The 20,609-nt window shown below is 42.8% G+C and overlaps 1 protein-coding gene across 4 annotated transcripts in view; it reads left to right on the forward strand.

Moving 5' to 3' along the window:
- LOC144684763 (oxysterol-binding protein-related protein 8-like) overlaps window positions 1-20,609 on the forward strand; it is a 222,066-nt gene that overhangs the window by 78,623 nt on the left and 122,834 nt on the right. The window contains exon 1 of one of the 4 annotated variants that reach the window (XM_078548960.1): window positions 2,181-2,710. The exons of 1 other annotated variant lie outside the window; for it this stretch is intronic. In XM_078548960.1, the coding sequence (XP_078405086.1) occupies window positions 2,690-2,710 (21 nt within the window). In that variant the 5' untranslated portion in view covers window positions 2,181-2,689. Of the gene's footprint in view, window positions 1-2,180; window positions 2,711-20,609 lie in introns of those variants that run through there. 2 more of the 4 variants (XM_078548956.1, XM_078548961.1) reach the window with 2 other exon arrangements.

Here is a 20,609-nt window from a genome sequence, read left to right on the forward strand (position 1 = left end):
ATACAGGATTGGATAAAGAGAAAAAGGGAGGCTTATGGCAAATACTGAGGGCTCAAAACAGCGGAAGCCCTAGAGGAGTATAGAATGTGTAGGGGGGAACTTAAAAAGGAAATTAGGAGAGCAAAAAGGGGGCATGAAAAAACATAGGCAGGTAAAATAAAGGAAAATCCAAAGTTATTTTACAAGTACATTAAGAGTAAGAGGATAACTAGGGAAAGAGTGGGGCCCATTAAGGACCATAGTGGTAAATTGTGTGTGGAGCCAGAAGATGTAGGTATGGTTCTAAATGAATACTTTGTGTCGGTGTTCACAAGTGAGAGGGACGACGTGGGTATGGAAATCAGGCAGAAGGACCGTGATATAATTAAAGAAATTAGCATAGAAAGGGAGGAGGTTCTAAGTGGTCTGGCAGGCTTAAAAGTAGATAAATTTCCAGGCCCGGATGAAAAATCCCAGGCTGTTGAGTGAGGCAAGGGAGGAGATAACAGGGGTGCTGGCAATAATTTTCAATACCTCTCTGGCCACAGGAGAGGTGCCAGAGGACTGGAGGACAGCCAATGTGGTACTGTTATTCAAGAAGGGAGGAAGGGATAAACCAGGAAACTACAGGCCAGACAGCCTAACCTCAGTGGTGGGAAAACTATTGGAAGCAATTCTGAGGGACAGAATAAATCTACACTTGGAGAGGCAGGGGTTAATCAAGGACAGTCAGCATGGTTTTGTTAAGGGGAGGTCATGTCTGACTAATTTGACTGAATTTTTCAAAGAGGTGACCAGGTGTGTAGATGAGGGCAATGCATTTGACATAGTCTACTTGGACTTCAGCAAGGCTTTCGATAAGGTCCTGCATGGGAGACTGATAATGAAGGTAAGAGCCCGTGGGATCCAAGGCAATTTGGATCCAGAATTGGCTGAGTGGCAGAAAGCAGCGGTTGATGGTCGAGCAGTGTTTTTGTGATTAGATGCTTGTGTCCAATGGGGTCCCACAGGGTTCGGTGTTGGGTCCCTTGCTATTTGTGGTATATATAAACGATTTAGACTTGAATGTAGGGGGGTTGATCAGTAAGTTCGTGGATGACATGAAAATTGGTGGGTTGGTAAATAGTGAGGAGGATAGTCTTAGATTACAGGGGGATATAGATGGGCTGGTCAGGTGGGCTGATCAGTGGCAAATGGAATTTAATCCAGATAAGTGTGATGTGATGCACTTGGGCAGGACAAACAAGGCACGGGAATACACGATGACTGGTAGGACCCTGGGAAGTACCGAGGATCAGAGGGACCTTGGTGTGCATGTCCACCGGTCCCTTAAGGTAGCAGGACAGGTAGTTAAGATGGTTAAGAAGGCATATGGGACACTTGTCTTTATTAGCTGAAGCATAGAATATAAGAGCAGGGAGGTTATGCTGGAACTGTATAAAACGCTTGTTAGGCCACAGCTAGAGTATTGCGTGCAGTTCTGAAATCCGCATTATAGGAAGGATGTGATTGCACTAGAGAGAGCCTGGGCTGGAGAGTTTTAGTTATGAGGAGAGATTGGGTAGACTGGGGTTATTTTCCCTGGAGCAGAGGAGATTGAGGGGAGACATGATTGAGGTGCATAAAATTATGAGGGGCATAGATAGGGTAGACAGGAAGGAACTTTTCCCCTTGGTGGAGGGGTCAATAACCAGGGGGCATAGGTTGAAGGTAAGGGGCAGGAAGTTTAGAGGGGATGTGAGGAAGAATTTTTTCACCCAGAGGGCGGTGGGAATCTGGAACTCTGCTTGAAAGGGTGGTATAGGCAGAAACCCTCATAAGATTGAAGAAGTATTTGGATGTGCACTTGCAATGCCATGGCATACAAGGATATGGGCCTAGTGCTGGAAAATGGGATTAGAATAGTTAGATACTTGCTTGACCGGCGCAGACTCAATGGCCGTGTGTGCTGTAGACCTCTATGACTGTGACTATGATTCTATGTAGAGGAAACCCAGCTCCTGGATGAGACATGGTACATCTACTGATATTGTGTGTAGCAATTTGCGTATGTACTTATTTATATAGCACAAACAGATATATATTTTGAGTTATAATATGATTATATAAATATAGGTGAAGATGTACGCCTTTAAATATTAACATAAGTAGACACGGATTCTTCATTCCTAATCCCTGAATCTAAAATCCTGGCCAGATTTTGCCTTGTGCCTTGATTCCTCCCAGTTCTGGCCGTCCGGTGGTATTTCCTGCCACAGGCTCCCAGACAGCTGTACAGCTTTGAGATGCTAATGTTTGTAGCCAGCTTGTGTTCTGACTCCCTTCCAATGAAGCTGTCTCCGTAGCCTGTCTTTCAGTTGTTTTTATCGCCTTTCATTCGTGCCCGAGAGAGAGAGAGAAAAGGAGGTGACATTGCTGTGCCAGCAACAGAAATTGAAGCCAAACAGAGGAAAGGTGGCTTTCCCCCTTCCAGCCTCCTGTCTCTCTGGGAGCGGAGAGGAGAGACATTCTCCCAGTGAACGTCCCCAGCAGCAGCTAAAACGAGGTTCCGTCCATCAACTGTCCTTTGAACCGACAACATGGTTTCAGATCCCTGCGTGAAATGTGTCTTTGGGAACTTTTCAGTGTCGGAGAGTCAGTTTAAGAGAACTGGGATTTAAAACGGAGCTGTGCGACCAGCCGGGGCTTCTCTTACGCATTGATCTGTGAGATGCCATCCATGTTGCAAGAGGTAAGCTCTATCTGGTCACCTAGTAAAATAAAAAAAAAGCCTACATCGTTCTAGAGAGACTGATCTATGAATCTGCGGGCGTTGATTAATAGCCCTCAGCATCTTTCACAAAGTTTTTTTTGCATGAGCGATCCATGGTGATATTCCTTGCTCGGGTTTAATGAAATGTTCTGGAAGCTGATGTTAGGGTCAGAGCAGTAAAAAAATTTTTGATGACCTACCCTCAAACACATGCTGCTCATTTAGGTGTAGTCAGTGCAGGGAAGGTGAGCTGAAGAAATGACTAGAACAATGAACGATTTGAACGAACACCATACTGCTCCAGAATAAACGGAGGGATTCTACAGATCGCGTTACAGACAGAGAGAGCAATCACAAACACAGTGATTCGTTCACAACCAGCCTGTTTGTAGCCCTCCTCCATTTATCTTGTGCCGAGCCAGTGTCTGTGCCCACTCACTGTAAGCCTCCTAATACTCATGAGCAGTCACTGAGGGTACAGCCTCTCTGTCACAATCCCATTCGCACGCTAGGAGTAATGTTTTGGCAGGAATTGACTTTTGCGGAGTGGATCTAGTTTTTGCAAAGAAGCAGCATTGTTGGCATTTGTCCAACACGTCATGGCTTCAGAGCAGATCTCTTCAGTTTCCCAAGTGTGGGCTGCTTCAGTTCAGGATGTTGGTGCAGTGTCGGGTATGGCATGGCTTGGCAACCCATGATTGCCCCCATGGAGTTCACAATCTCAACCTGGAGATCAGGGGCATCAAAAGTTCCTTCATTGAGAATGGGTGATGCTATTGCCATAAATCAAGTTGGACTGTTCTTTTGCAACCGTATTAACAAGTCATGGATGGCATTGCAAAACAACCACCATCACAAGCCAATAGATTTGTAATGAGAGTATTTGGGTTTTGTTCTAATTATTGCTTCTCTTAAAGACACTGGGGTAAAATACACTTTGATCGGAAGTGCATAATTGGCAATAGTGAATAGGTAGTACAAAATGGCCAGTCGTGCAAAATTGGGAAAAGTGTTTCACTAATGCTAAATGGGCAGTAGTGAATCAGCAGTGCAGTTTACATTCAGACAGATATTCATATATTAGGTAACAAGATGCTGAGTTGTATTGGCCCATTGTGCCTGGCACCCCAAGATGAATTTCATTCTCACTGAGGCACAATGAAGTGCAAGTCATAGAAATGGTAGAAAACTTACAGCACAGAAAGAGGCCATTCAGGCCATTGTGTCCATGCTGGTCATTGAGGAGCTATCCAGTTTAATCCTGTCGTTCTGCATGATGACTACCACAGAAGTGCTCTCCCACTGATACTCCTTCCACCTGCCCAGCCTCATTCCCTAAAGCTAAATCCAGAATTCCCCCAAACTCTGGGTTTGCCACTGGCTAAAAAGTTCTCCTGAATGCATTTTAGGAATTCTGTGCCCTCTGTACCTTTAACACTGACTGTATCCCAGTTAATATTGGGGTAATTGAAATTCCCCACTCTTACTACCTTATTGTTTTTGCATTTGTCACAAATCTGCCTACAAATTTGCTGTTCTATCTCCCTCGGACTGTTTGGGAGTCTTGAGTCAACTCCCAGCAGTATGATTGCCCCTTCTATGTCCCTTAGTTCAATCCACATAGCCTCACTTGATGATCCCTTTTATGTATCATCTCTCCACACAGCTATAATTGTTTATTTAATCAATATTCCCACCTATCTTTTTTATGCCCTCTCTATCTTGCCTGAAAACCTTGTAAGCAGGAACGTTAAGCTGTGCATGAGTACCAGCAGCCACCAAGTACTAAAATGATGTGTTTCATGCATATGTCCAGGCTAGCTTGTTGCTTGACTGCAGGGATCAAAAATCACAACTGTCTTCTTGCAACACCCCTACTTCTCCTCGTCATGTACTTCCTAACACAAATTATGGTACTTAAGCCAGTGCTGTCTAAAATCCGCCCTGGTTTTGGGGCTGGCATTGTTCTTGTGTAATGGTTCAGTTCCCCACTGGCAGGTTATTTGCCCGCTGAGCTATTGTGGGTGCAGAAATATTCAGTTAAAGAGTGAATGGATCAGAAAACAACAGAATTTGATTTATTTCAAAACGTAACCATTGGAGTTGGTGGCTACAACACAATAAGCAGTATAGGGTAGTGTACTTATTTTAACTGGACTACTAATCCAAAGGCCTGGACAAATAATTTAGGAAATGGGCATTCTGATCCCACCACTGTGAATTTGAATTTGGTTAAATATCGGAAGAAAAGGCATGATCAGATTGTTCATTAATGTCCTTGTAAGGGAGGAAACCTACCATTCTTTGCCCAGTCTGGCCTGAATGAGACTTCAGTGGCATACCAACATGATTGAGTCTTCATTAATTCTGAAGTAGCCTAGCAAGCTACTGAGTTGTATCAAAACCACTACCTGGTGTTCGGGAACAAGACCTACCACCACTTCACAGGTAACTAGAGATAAGCAATAAATACCAGACTTTTCACCGATGCCCACATTCCAAGAATAATTTTTAAAGAACAGCAAACAAGATGGCGGTTCTTTTACTTCCTCACTAAAGGCAACAATGGACTCCATTAACAAGCATTGTAGAAACTCCTCAATCAGGTGAAGAAAGACTAAGTTTGACATCCCCACCCCCATCCCACAGAACTATATTTCTGATTTAACCCATTACTACATCTGCTTCCCCAACTCGTCCCCATCCGCACACCAAATATAAAGTAACTGTATTTACACACATACCTGAATGTAAAGTTCTATGATTACTGTCCCTACCCCCTCCCCCCTCTCAAATGTATGTTTACATGTAGAAACATCAGCGTTGATTTTGATTTTAACTGTGAGCATGTTAGTATGGGTTGTAGGGTGAGGGGAACCTCCACAAACTCAGTTTTAACACCGGAGTTCCATTTGGCTAGTTTGTTCTCTTTCCCTCCTGAAACTGATAGGAGCGATGTTCTAATGGGAGTGGGAACTGGGGCAGTGGTTGGTTAGGACCATGACCAGATAAGTTAAGCAATGGCTGGGGGCTACAGGCTGATCTCAACCAGAAGAGGTTGAGGAGAAAACCCAGGGTAGAGGAGGCAAGTTTGACAAGATGGAACACTCAAGGATCCTTTCAAAACTGTAAACAACAGCTACTTAGTTGGGCTTCTCATGACCCAGTGCCGCTTTAAGCAGTTACTGGACTGTACACCGTTCACGATTTTCCATGTCAAACTTGGAGGTCTGAATTATATCCTGAGACCCCTACATTTCAATATGTGTTAAAGCTTCCACCTTCCATGTTCCTCAAAACATGGGAGTTAACATTAACATGATGCAAACCTGCCCCTACTGCCAATTTAACAACCTGCTCATTCTGGATGGGCAAGGATACAACAGTGACTACATTGGCTATCCTCTCACCAATGTAATAGTCATTCATACCACCTTTCCTCTCATTTTGGAAAGATAATCCTTGCTCCAATAAGTGTTCCCTAGAGGTTGCTGTTTATTATCCCAATGTCTTCAATCACACAGGAAGACACAACTTTACTGGATTAAAGTCATACTCCTGAGAAGATTGCATGTTTAGATTGTGACCTGAGGGAAATCTGATTTCAGTTTAGCTTCTTACTTGCAGGGCTGGGATGGACTTCCCATTAGTGTTTATCTCCATTGGACTGTTAGGGAACACACCCTGCAGTGTGGTTACAAAGTCATACCTGGATCACTCAGCAATCAGAAACAGATCGCCTGAGGCCATTTCTCACACCAACCCCCCATCATTTTGTTCTTCTTTCTTGAAGATGCAAAGTCTTTATGGAGTCCAGTTGCATGGTTGTTGATAGTCCTCAAATAATTTTCCAAATAGTCATACTTTGTGTGTGAGCCCAGGTGGTACAAAAATGCCAATTTAGAAAACAAGCTACATATGACTGACCAATGTTTCAGAAAGTTCGAGACAGTTTGAAAAAATTTGGCAACTCAAGTACAGGCTCGATTATGAGCCTATGACTTGTGAAAACAAGTGGTTACCGGGAGTTTATAATTTAAGTTTTAGGTTTATCCAATATTCCTTTTTTTAATTTAGGAGTTAAAATAACATAATGTGAACAAAAGCCTAAGGAGAAATACAAATGTCGAAAGCACAAAATTTAGTCTATCTCTCCACTCCTGCCTCTCAACCAGCCCTTAAAATGTTCAGGTTTTCACTCTATTTACTGCAGTGCCAGTTCTTGGAATCTGTAGTGAGCATTGCCATTGCTTTTGTTTTTAAAAAAGAATAATTCTGAATTTCCTGTGGCAAATGACACTCATTGTTATATCCATTTGTGAAAGGGAATTTATGCCAGAATTTCCTGTGAATTTTAATATGCCAGGGCATAAACAATCAGGGCCTGAGGAAAGTGCAGAACACGGACCATATATTCCTTCTTTATTTGAAAATTAACAGGAAATTCCAGACTGATTTTTAGAATTGAAAAAATAATTAATTTCCAAATGATTAACCTGTACTTGCCATTTAGGAATGGATTAATTTCATCTATATTTTAAAACTTATTCCTAGCAGTGACCTTGGATGATCAATCAGTGAGTAATAGTTTTAGTTTTTTTAAAATGACTAATAGAAACTAAGGGATTTGAACCATACTTGATTGGTCATGGCTCACTACAGTAAGGATTGTTAGTATTGTACGCACTCCTTTCAAATGTGCCCCACCCCGCAAGCATGTCTGCCAACTTGTACATTTTGAGAGGATTATAACTCAGCTAAAGCTGGCAAGCTCTCTTCCTCTCTCTTGGAGCTGGCAAACTATCTCCCTCCTCCTTCGGTTAAAGCTGGCTCTCTCTTGCTTTTCCTCAAAGCTCCACTCCTTTCTTTCCCCCCTCTTCCCCATCTCCTCAAAATCACTACAGGCTTCTTCATTCTCCCTCCCCAAAGCACTGATCCCAGCATCTCCTTTTGCTCCCCTTCCACACCACCAATCTGGGTTTTTTTCCCTTTCCTTCTGCCTTTGCTTCGGATCCCACTCTTACTTTCCCTCCTAGCTTCTTCTCTGTACCTCATGGACAATTGTAGTTAACTCAATATTTGGCAGGAACTGAAACTGGGATTGTCTTTATCTGTATGGCTCAGTTCTAAATCAGGCGCTACTTTTTGCACAGGAAGCAGCATTCATCTTTTTAATAGAGTTGCTTTGCTTGAAAGAGCAGCTGTTTGCTCCCCATCCATGACAGATTGAGTACAATGATGGTGTGCATAGTTCCAGTGACAGTATTCCTTAGCATAAATGCAGCACCTTTAAAATTATATTTGACAAGCCAACCCAGATTGTCTGAAATTGGTCATCAAATTGCTTCAACTGACTAAGCCCATTTTGGGTACAAGATCGCGTCACTGCCCCTGTAGTAATTTCCCAGGTAACCCTGTAAAATGTACTGACCAGTAAACAAATTATGTATTTCTGCATCAATACATGAGGTTGGAGTGGCTGTCTGTCAATGACGGTGAGAGGTTGGAGTGTCTGTCAATGACTGTGAGAGGCTGGAGTGTCTGTCAGTGACAATGCCCAAATCACCACCACCTTCTTAAGGGCAGTTGGGGATGGGCAAAAAAAGCTGGCGTAGTTAGTGACACCCATGTCCCGCGAAGGAATTTAAAAAAACAGAGAGAGGCTGAAGAATTTGTGTGTCAATGACAGTGAGAGGTTGGAGTGTCTGTGTGTCAATGACAGTGAGAGGGAGGAGTGTCTGTATGTCAATGACAGTGAGAGGTTGGAGCGTCTGTGTGTCAATGATAGTGAGGGGTTGGAGTGTCTGTGTGTCAATGACAGTGAGAGGGAGGAGTGTCTGTATGTCAATGACAGTGAGGGGTTGGAGTGTCTGTGTGTCAATGACAGTGAGAGGGAGGAGTGTCTGTATGTCAATGATAGTGAGGGGTTGGAGTGTCTGTGTGTCAATGACAGTGAGAGGGAGGAGTGTCTGTATGTCAATGACAGTGAGAGGGAGGAGTGTCTGTATGTCAATGACAGTGAGAGGTTGGAGCGTCTGTGTGTCAATGATAGTGAGAGGGAGGAGTGTCTGTATGTCAATGACAGTGAGAGGTTGGAGCGTCTGTGTGTCAATGATAGTGAGAGGTTGGAGTGTCTGTGTATCAATGATGGTGAGAGGTTGGAGTGTTTGTGTGTCAATGATGGTGAGAGGTTGGAGTGTTTGTGTGTCAATGATGGTGAGAGGTTGGAGTGTTTGTGTGTCAATGATGGTGAGAGGTTGGAGTGTCTGTGTGTCAATGATGGTGAGAGGTTGGAGTGTCTGTGTGTCAATGATGGTGAGAGGTTGGATTGTCTGTGTGTCAATGATGGTGAGAGGTTGGAGTGTCTGTGTGTCAATGATAGTGAGAGGGAGGAGCGTCTGTATGTCAATGACAGTGAGAGGTTGGAGCGTCTGTGTGTCAATGATAGTGAGAGGTTGGAGTGTCTGTGTATCAATGATGGTGAGAGGTTGGAGTGTTTGTGTGTCAATGATGGTGAGAGGTTGGAGTGTTTGTGTGTCAATGATGGTGAGAGGTTGGAGTGTTTGTGTGTCAATGATGGTGAGAGGTTGGAGTGTCTGTGTGTCAATGATGGTGAGAGGTTGGAGTGTCTGTGTGTCAATGATGGTGAGAGGTTGGATTGTCTGTGTGTCAATGATGGTGAGAGGTTGGAGTGTCTGTGTGTCAATGATGGTGAGAGGTTGGAGTGTCTGTGTGTCAATGATGGTGAGAGGTTGGATTGTTTGTGTGTCAATGGCAGTGAGAGGTTGGAGAGTTTGTATTTCAATGATGGTCAGAGGCTGGAGTGTCTGTCAATGACAGTGCCCAAATCATCACCATCTTCTTAAGGACAATTGGGGATGGGCAAAAAAAGCTGGCTTAGCCAGTGACACCCACATCCTGTAAAGGAATTTTAAAAATAACAGTGAGAGGCTGGAGTGTCTGTGTATCAATGATAGTGAGAGGCTGGAGTGTCTGTGTATCAATGATAGTGAGAGGCTGGAGTGTCTGTGTATCAATGATAGTGAGAGGCTGGAGTGACTGTGTATCAATGATAGTGAGAGGCTGGAGTGTCTGTGTATCAATGACAGTGAGAGGCTGGAGTGTCTGTGTATCAATGACAGTGAGAGGCTGGAGTGTCTGTGTATCAGTGATAGTGAGAGGCTGGAGTGTCTGTGTATCAATGATAGTGAGAGGCTGGAGTGTCTGTGTATCAATGATAGTGAGAGGCTGGAGTGTCTGTGTATCAATGACAGTGAGAGGCTGGAGTGTCTGTGTATCAATGATAGTGAGAGGCTGGAGTGTCTGTGTATCAATGACAGTGAGAGGCTGGAGTGTCTGTGTATCAATGACAGTGAGAGGCTGGAGTGTCTGTGTATCAATGATAGTGAGAGGTCGGAATGTTTGTGTGTTGTAAATTTAAAGACACTGTACATGCTGTTGGTGTTACTCTTACTGACCTTTGTGTCTCATCAAGAAATTGTTCTGAGAATATCCTGTGCCAGGCTCAGTTCCAGAGAAGAAACACTGAAAATCTGTGGGTTGGTCCTGCATAGAGACCCATCGGTTTTCACTTCAGGTCAGTTAAAAGCGGCATCTAGTTTGTGACCTTTCCGCTGTTACCCATCACCTGGAATCTTCTAGCATTTTTGTCCTGTAGATGAAAAGAGTATAAGGTAGTTAAACCAGGAATGATCCTGTTTGATCAGAAATATTCTTGAATCATGTTACAACGATCCCCCTTGCTGCCTTCAGTGAGCCATTGGTTGGGTTTGCCCTTGCATCTTTTTCATGAATTGCATTCATTACAAGTGTCCCAGGCCCTTGTTATTAGAATCAAATGTACCCCAAAATAAATCAATCACATCATTTAGTTTGTCACTCCAGTGCTTTTTTAAAATTCATTCATGGGATGTGGGCTTCGCTGGCTGGGCCAGCATTTATTGCCCATCCCTAACTGCTCTTGAGAAGGTGTTGGTGAGCTGCCTTCTTGAACCACTGCAGTCCCTGTGGTGTAGATACACCCACAGTGCTGTTGGGAGGACCCACAGTGCTGTTGGGAAGAGGGTTCCAGGATTTTGACCCAGTGACAGTGAAGGAATGGTGATATATTTCCAAGTCATGATGGTGAATGACTTGGAGGGGAACTTGCAGGCAGTGGTGTTCCCATCTATCTGCTGCCCTTGTCCTTCTAGATGGTAGTGGTCATGGATTTGGAAGGTGCTGTCAAAGGAGCGTTGGTGAATTCCTGCAGTGCATCTTGTAGATGGTACACACTGCTGCTACTGTGCTGGGGCAGTGCTCTATCATTAGAGATGCTGGCTTGTGGTTCAGGTGGATGCTAAAGATCTCTTGGCAGTATTCAAAGGCAAGCAGGAAGTTTTCCTGGCCACTTTCCTCTCCCAAATATTACCACCAAACACAAAATAATTGCTCATTTCACAGAATCAGTTTATAGAACATAAAAGACAGTTAGGCCCATCAAGTTGGTCCTTGCTCTTTGGTTGAGCAATCTAAAAATGCTCCTACTGTCCCCATAGCTTTTACTTCTCCTCGCACTTAATTTTGATAATGCTTCGGCCTGGTTTAGAACAGGGAAACTTTCCACGTGTGAGGTGACCATGATCCCCACTGCACTATGGTTTTGCAGAAAAAGAATGGGGGTCCCCATAGCTTTGTATTTTCTCCTGCTTAATATCTATTCAATTTTACCTTAATAGAAGCAATGGTTTCTGTTTTAATCATTCCTGAGGCAAAGCATTCCATGCTCCAACAGCCCTTTGTGAAAAGATCTCATCCAAACTCTCTACTTTATCTTGCTGATAATTTTAGTTGATGGACCCAACTCCCCAACCAGTGGAAATAGTCTTTGCCTATTAAATCTGTGAAAACCCTTCATAATTTTTTAAAGAATCTCTATTAGAGCTCCTCTTGATCTTCTCTATACTTCATACCAATGAATTAAATATGAAGTGATGGAAGTTGTTTCAAAGAAACTTAATGAAGTACTTTGCTTGTCTCACTCTCGTACCATTGAGCTGCGCCCACACTTTTTAACACATTGGCTTATCTCATTACTAGTTTTCTTATACATTTTCTTGTATATTTTATACCAAATAGAATTACCGAAGGGTTTGTGATGACCCTCTTGGTCCCTTTAGTGCCAGTACAGCTAAGAGTATGAATTGCTAGCTGCTCAAGAACAAATACAAATTGTTCCCCTCCCGTTACCTTGTCACCACTAACCAATCAAATAGAGAATTCCACAAGGAATCACACACACACATGTGTCAAAGCTCACCAATTGAAATAGTGGGAAAGTAGGCCACAGGAGCCCTGAAATTTCTCAGAGACTTTTCCTTATAACTTATAACTTGCGGCACCCCCAATGTAAGCAGCAAACACGCCATTTGCATAATTTTCCTGGGGGTTCTCCTGATCCCGAGACAAGGTCACAGGAGAATCACATGGAATTATTTCAGGCTTGGGACTCGATAAGCCAGCCAACACATGAGGCAGACTGTGGAGAATTGAATCAGTTTAAATGTCAAGGACAGGCCTCTCATGTAGAGGCCTCTACACAAGGCTTCAATCCATTGTTTATTTTATTTGAGGTATTTTGGAGTTGTTGCCCTCAGAAACACTTCCTCAGGTTGAAATAATAGGTGAAAGCAGCACAATATAATCGTGCATTTCTGGATGTCATCATGGCAAGCACTCAGCAGAAAATGAATCCCACATGGTAGAGTGGGTAAAGTCATGCTTAGTGCAGCACTAAGGCCATACAGACAACAAAATCCCAGGTTCAGTTCTCAGTTTGTGCTAAATTAGCTGGGCTAGATGTTGGGTAAGGAATATTGGCTTCCGACAAAACTAATACATATTTACCAATTGATACACCAAAAAAGCAACAGACATAGACCCTCTTTCCCTGACCACCCAACTAATACACCAACAAAGACCACAGAGATCCCCATCCCTCCCAAGCTAATTCACTAACAACAAACAAACACAGACCACTTGCCTCCCACCATACCGCCCCCTTCTCCCCACCACAACCTCCAGCTACAGAATAGTAAAACAAGGAACAGATGGACTCCCTCCAAAGTTCTGGTTAGGCCATAACTAAATGTATTGCACTCAGTCCTGTTGACCACACTTTAGAAAGGATGTGAGGATCTTCAACAGGGCATAGAGGAGATTTACCAGAATGGTTCCAGGGATGAGGGATTTTAGCTACATGGTTAGGTTGGAGACGCTGGGGTTTTTCTTCTTGGAACAAATGAGATGAAAAGAGATTTAATAGAGGTGTACAAAATTGTGACAGATTTAGATAAGGTAGACAAAGGAAATCTGAAACCATCAGCTTATAGTACAAAGGCTAGGAGATGAAGATTTAAGGTTTTGGATAAGAGATAGGGGGATGTACAGAAGAACTTTATAACACAGTGAGTGGTAATCATGTGGAATTTGCTGCCTATGAAGGTGATGACAGTGGAGACAATTAATGATTTCAAAAGGAAATTGGATAGGCACTTTAGGGAAATAAATTTGCAGGGCCACAGAGATAAAGTGGGAAATGAGACTAACTAGATTGCTCTACAGAGAGCTGATGTGGACTCAATGGGCTGAATGGCTTTCTTCTGTGCCAGAATGACTTTTTAACTTGGCAACAACAAGTGCAATCTTCCTTTCACTCACCGCCTACATTTATCCTACACGCAACCTCTGAAAAGCATAAAACCCAGTATCACCAAGTTTTAAAGTGGGTATCTTGTCACTTCCATATAGAACTGTGAAGCAATATATAAAATTACAAGGAAGCCCTATTACAACGTAGCCAGGGAAAGGGTTGTAACCCTTTGGAATTCATCATTTTTCACAAATCGTACCAGTGAGTGACTCCTCAGTTAGACCCTCTTGCAAACAGTGTGTCCATATTGGCTTCTAGAAGGGAGAAGTTTCTGCCTATCCATAACAGTTTAAAAGTGGCTACGTAGGAACACATTATGTGTACATATGTGATACTTTGCCTTCAGAAATCTGTCTTGGTTCATAGATTTCTAGTTGTAAGTTTGAACGTGCCAATATTCTAGGTGAATTCGTATAATTGTTACAATCAAATTTTAAGGCCAAGCACCCAGTAACCATAAAGCATTCTCTATATTATTAGGGGTTGGGAGTAGAAGTATATAGTCCTTGTTTTGTTAAAATTATGAATTCTCTGACGTAGTTAATCCCACAGTTTTACTATATGTATCTGCAAAGGATTACACAGCAGATTGTGACCCTGTACGCTTACAAGCAGTTGCCTTTTCTGGGTTTAAATCTGTCATACACACCATCACAGGCAATTTCACCACAAAAAGTTGCAGCTCTGGAATGACATTTAAAAATCTGTATCATGAGATCTCTACAGACAAGTGGTACATTCGGAAACCAGGAGTGGGCCAAGATCGCAGATGCCTGGCAATGCAAGGTTAGCATCTGTCATTCTCTCCAGCTGTCTCTCAGCATATCTGTCCATTTTTTTATTTGTCATGCCTCTCTCTTACTTATGCCTCCATATGCCACTTTCTACCTGTTTCTGTATGTCTTTTTGTTCTTCCACATGTTTCTCTCTGGCTCTACGCGTGTGCCTGTACCTTGACATATTTCCGAGTGCCTTTTTCTGTGTGTATGTTTCTTTCTATATGAGTATCTCTCCTCTTGCCATCCCCATACCTTCCTAGTGCACATTCTCTTTGCTGCTGGTGAGGGAGTCTTGATTGCCTGTGCTGATAGAAGTACCAGTTTGGTGAATGGTGAAGCTTGTTGCCTGTCTGTGCTGCTGTCTGAGAAATAGTATGTGGTGCAGAGCACAGGGAGATCTAAATTGGGAATAAAGTAATAGAAAGAAAACTATGAATAAAGAAATGAATCAAAGAGAAAACTCATTCATGAATTCATCAAAGGGTGACATTGGTGTCCTCAGTAATAATTCTTCGAACCAAACCAGAGAAAGATATTGGCTCTGTCATGAGCAGGAAATGCAATTGGCCCTTCAAGCCTGCTCCATTTTCAACAAGATTATGGCTGATCAGCCCCAACTCTACCTTCTTGCACTATCCCCATATCCCTTAAAACGCAAAAATCTATCAACCTCTGTCATGAATATACTCAGCAATTAAGCATTCATGCTATCTGGGGTAGAGAATTCCAAACATTCACAACCCTATGAGTGAAGAAATTTCTCACCTCAGTCCAAAATGGCCGACCCCTTATTCTAAGACTGAACTTGTGCTCTAGATTCCCCAGCCAGGGGAAACATTTTCTCAGCATCTACCCTGCCAAGTCCCTTCAGAATTTTATATGTTTCATTTAGATCATCTCTCATTCTTCTAAACTCAAGGGAATATAGGCCTAGCCTATTCAATCTTTCTTGGTAGGACAATCCCCTCATCCCAGGAATGAATCTAGTGAACTTTCACTGCACTCCTTCTGGTGCAAGAATTTATTTCCTATGGTAAGGAGAGTAAAAGTGCAGATAGTACTCCAGGTGTGGCCTCACCTATAATCTGTAAAATTGCAGTGAGACTTCTTTAACTTTGTACACCAATCCCTTTGTAACAAAAGCTAACATTAATTTTTCTTCCTGATTGCTGTACCTGCCTGTTAACATTCTGTGATTCATGTACCATGACACCTAAGTCCTTCTAAATGCAAACCTATCCCAGTCTTGCACCACTCAAAAAATATTCATTTTTTTTAATTCTTCCTACCAAAGTGAATAACTTCACATTTTGCCACATTGTATTCCATCTACCATGTTCTTTCCCACCTAACTTTGTATTGTCAGCAAACTTGTATACAATAAATTCAGTCCTCTCCTCTAAGTCATTAATATAGATTGTAAACAGCTGAGGCCCAAGTACAGATCTTTGCAGTACTCCATACTTAGTCTGCTAACCTGAAAATGTTCCGTTTATCCTACTCTCTGTTACCTATCCATTAACCAATCCTCAATCCATCCTGATATATTACCCCCAATCCCACAATTCCTAATTTTGTGCAATAACCTTTTATGCGGCACCTTATGAAATGCCTTTTGAAAATCCGAATACACGATATTCACTGACTCGCCCTTATCCATCCTACTAGTTACATCCTCAAAAAACTCTAACAAATTTGCCAAACACTATTTCTCTTTCATTAACTTGTTGGCTTTGCTTAATCATATTATGATTTTCTAAGTGTCCTGTTAGCATGCCCCTAATAATAGATTCCAGTATTTTGCCTATTACTGATGTTTGGCATATTTACCTTCAGGTTCCATATTTTCTCTCCTTTTTTAAATAGCAGGGTTGTCTTTGCTACTTTCAATGCTCACTGAAGATCCAAGACAAAGGTACACCAAGTCCTCATCACGTAGTTGCTCGAGGTTGATGATGCCACACTAGTTCCATACTGAGGAGCACCTGCAGCAGCAAATGGGCAGACTCTTTCATGCCTGTAAAGAGTTTGGTTTGACCATCAACATCAGGAAGACAAATGTCATGATCCAGGATGTTGCCATACTGCCATCTATCAGCATTGACAATGTGACGCTGGGGGTTGTTGATAGCTTCACATATCTAGACTCCACAATCACCAACAATCTGTCACTTGATGCTGTCATTAAACATGCATTGTAAAAGTTGCAGCTGTTATATCCAAGCTAAGTAAGGGAGTGTAGAACAACAGCAACCTGACTGAGAACACTGAACTGCAAGTCTACCAAGCCTGTGTCCTCAGCACCCTCCTCTACAGTGGTGAGACCTGGACAACATTTGCTAGGCAGGGGAAAAGGCAGAACAGTTTCCACCTTCGCTGTCTCAGACATATCCTCGGCATCTCTTGGCAGGACAAGGTCACCAACTCAGAGGCCTTGGAGTTTGCTAATTCCATCAGCATACACTCATTGTTAGCGACATCTGCGTTGGCTCGGCCACATTCATCGGATTGGATGGCAGCCGTATACCCACTGGGTCACAACCTCCTGGCTGTCCACTGGAGTTTGTGACAAGGACATCTGTAACTGAGATATGAAGGTGACGGATGTTGACACTGACAACTGGGAGACAGTCACTGATGGCAGTGACCTCTGCAGGCTGACTGTTTGGATGGACATTGGAAGAGGCGAGCAGAAACTAAAAGCTCAGCTGGCCGAGAAGAGGTCCCAGAAAAATCAGAGACCAGTGAATTGTGCACCTTCTCAGCCCTCTGTCTTCCTCTGCAGTAAATGTGGCAGAGACTGCCATGCCAGAGTGGGGCTCCCGAGTCACACTAGGTGATGCTCAACATGGAGTTGGCCATCATGGTGCAAACCATTGTCTTACGAGATGGACAGCTGCCTATGAACTAAGTTCAGCATCTCGTGCCTTCCAGGAGATTGTTTTTTCAGTCTTGTCAGACATTGAGGGGACGCTCAACCTACTTGATGATGTTGTTGTCCGTGGAGTGGACAAAGAAGGACACAGTAAGCAATTGTCAGAGCTGTTCACTTAACATGCACAACACAGTTTGACACTCAACAAGGACAAATGCATGTTCGCGGCACTTGAGATTGGCTTTCTTGGGTACAGAGTGACAGCAGCTGGAGTAAAGCCTAGACATGACGTCAAAGCCATTCATATGCTTCTTGCCCTGTCTAACATGAAGAGTTGGTATCGTTCCTCTCTACTGTCAACTTTTATCACAAATTCCTTTCTAAGTATGCAGAGATCGTGGAGCCTCTTTGAAAGCTACTGCGCAAAGATGCACAATGGGAATGGACAGTCGCACAGCAAACATTGTTTGACACATTAAAGATGAAGATAACGCATCTGCCAATCCTCGCGTAATTCAACCCATGTAAAGAAACATATGTCACAACGGATGTGTCAGAAAACGTAATTGAAGCTGTACACTGACAGTATATAGAAGGAAGTTAATGACCAATCATTTGTGTCATGCCCATTATTGGAAAAAATGCAAATACACAACTGGAGAGTGGGAAGCACCAGCCTTCATCTACGCTTGTGAACATTGGCACATGCATCTCTATGGTAGAAAGTTCACTGTCTACACCAATCACCAAGCCCCGGCTATATTGTTAGCCATGTTAGGATCTGGTTATCGACCATTATGCATCTATAGATGTCTTCATGAGGCTGAGTATCTCGCAGTTTAACACAAATGAGTAGCTGTCATGCTTAGCCATGCTACTGTTGCAGACAGTGTTAACAATAGCGAAGTGACTTGTGACATTGAAGACTACGTGATCGCAGTGATTTCACATGCCACCGCAAATCTTGTTACTTTCTGCCTTCAACTCCTCTTGTGTAAGCCAGTAACTAAAAACTCATGAGATAGAGGAAGAACTGTTCTCGTGCTACAGAGTGCACATTGAGCTCGCATTGTTTGATAACTGTATCGCACACGGAACTTGAGCGGTTATCCCAAAAGCGCTACAGCAACGTGTATTGCATCCTGCCATTGAGGAACATCTGGGCATTGTTGAGATGAAACAGTGATCCTGTGAAGCAGTCTGGTGGCCAGCAATAGGTTGCCATATTGTAGAATACATTGGAAACAGTTAAGCTTGTACACTCAGTGAAAAATAGTTAAACCATGTCTGACACCTCTACATCCAATTCCATTGCCAACAAAACATGCCAGCAACTCTAAGTAGATATTTTTGAAGAAGTGTAAGCAACCCATAGCAATCAACATTTTTTGCTTGTTGTTCATAATCTAGATAGCAGAAAGTTGGAAATCGCTACAACAAATTCCATAACTATCACTTTGGTCATTGACATTCTAGACAAGTTGTTTACAAAATGGGGTTTGCCAGGGACTATCACTGTGGACGATGGACCGCAGTTTGTTTCCAGTTAGTTCACAGAATTCTGAGCAAGCTATGGAATTCACCATTCCACCTGAAATCACAATACAACCCATAATGAAATGGTTATAAAATAATTCAACAGGGTGATCAACTGAGAGCTAGTATGTCAGAGTGGAAAACATTGGAACAATCCATTCATATTCTTCTTCACATAATCGATCCACCCCACATTCTCTGACCAGAAAGACACCAGCCGAACTTATGACTGGTCATAACTTTTGCACTCTGCTGACCATTCTTAAGCCTTCATTGCCATCAAATGAGAATGTCAGAGGAAAAGCAGAAGAAACCACAAAGCGACAAGGTGAAGCAAAGTGTACTTCAACAAGCAAACATGCAAGGAAATCACAATTTGAAGTTGGAGATTGGGTTCGCATCAAACGGCCAAATTGCAACCACAAGCTCACATTATTTCTTTCAGGACCAAACCAGATCCAGCAGTTGCTCAATACCAGTGCTTATCTGTTGAGTGACAGCGCAAAGTGGAGTGTTTGAAAGCAAGCAGACCAGGATATTTCAAGGATAGTGATTATGAGGATACATTTCCTTTTCCGATGAATGACTCTGATGTTGATCATTCACTTTATTGAGGTGATCACACAGAACCACAACCTCAAATTCATAGATCTCAGCGCTGTCATCAACAACCTTCATATCTCGAAGACTGTTTCTGTACTTGGAAAACGTACATGCTGAATTCTCAGAAATTACTCGCCATGCATATGTTTGTTGTTTGGGATGGTTTAATTTAAAATAAGTTCCTTTAGACACCTTTGTTGTTCTCTTCCATGTTTTGCTGGCATAGATTGTGGTTGGTACTGATATGGACACGTAGAGTCGAAATTTCATGGCCATGTTGATAATGTTGAATGCCCGCATAGTGTGGAGCCTCTGTAAGACCGACTGCTTTGCTGATTCTTGTGTGGATGTCAATCTCTACATCATCCTCCCTGGAGATGTTGCTTCCTAAGTAGAGGAATGGTCAATGTCCTTGTTGTTCTGTTGCCTGATGCTGATGGGAGATCCTTGAATCATATGTGCTCCAAGACATGAACACTGGCCTTGAGAGCAGCAGCACCAAGATTGGTTTATGTATCATTTGTGAGAAGACCAAGGCAATGATGACTGGATGGCAACAATGGCCCCCCATCATCATTGGATGAAGAGATGAAGAATCAAGAGCTGTGGTGATGCACACAATTTTAAGGTTATGTGAAAAAATGAATTATATCAGTGAGTCTTGAGATCAACACAGTGAGAACAAAAGGAAGGGGAAGAGTTTGTTTGGAGTTTTGGTGAAAGAGATGAAGGTTCTGTTGAGCAATGATCATAGTAGTACTAATAAAGTGATGAGAAAGGCAGTGATGGGGATGAGAAGAGTTGGAGGCCAGAGGATAGAGAGAGAGTGCCTACCATCTGATCAAATTTCCTTTCCTTTCCCATGTAAAGACCTTGATGTTTATTATAAACATCAGACCAGCTGCGCTTTGCAGTATACTTTTGCACCCCTACCCCTGGTTAAAAGTGCCCAAGCAGCATTGTCTGCTTTCTCAGAGCAGTCAATATGCAACAGCTGCAGCCCACACTCTTTGTGATGCATAACATGGCTGCATTGCCGAGTTGCTCAATGTAGCCTGTTCTAAGAATTGTGCAAATCTGTTGATATGATACCAGTGCTTCAAGAGATGTGTGGAGGACTGAGCTGTTCAGAAAGGACATTGAGTTAATACTTTCACAGCAAGCTGTTTCAGCCAGCCTTGCAGGTTGATGTAAATCTGATGTGGGAGATAAATACCAACACAGACTGCTTGGGTTGAACAACCGGTTTCTGCATTGTCATTTCTGAGTACATCCATGTTTAAAAAAAAACCTCACTGCTGCCAAATTTGTTCTCAATGGGAAAGCAGTGACTGAGGAGCTGGTGTTTTAATTTGTCTCACATGATATATATCA

This window comes from Cetorhinus maximus, chromosome 9 (assembly GCF_964194155.1).
Source record: "Cetorhinus maximus chromosome 9, sCetMax3.hap1.1, whole genome shotgun sequence".
NCBI lineage: Eukaryota > Metazoa > Chordata > Chondrichthyes > Lamniformes > Cetorhinidae > Cetorhinus > Cetorhinus maximus.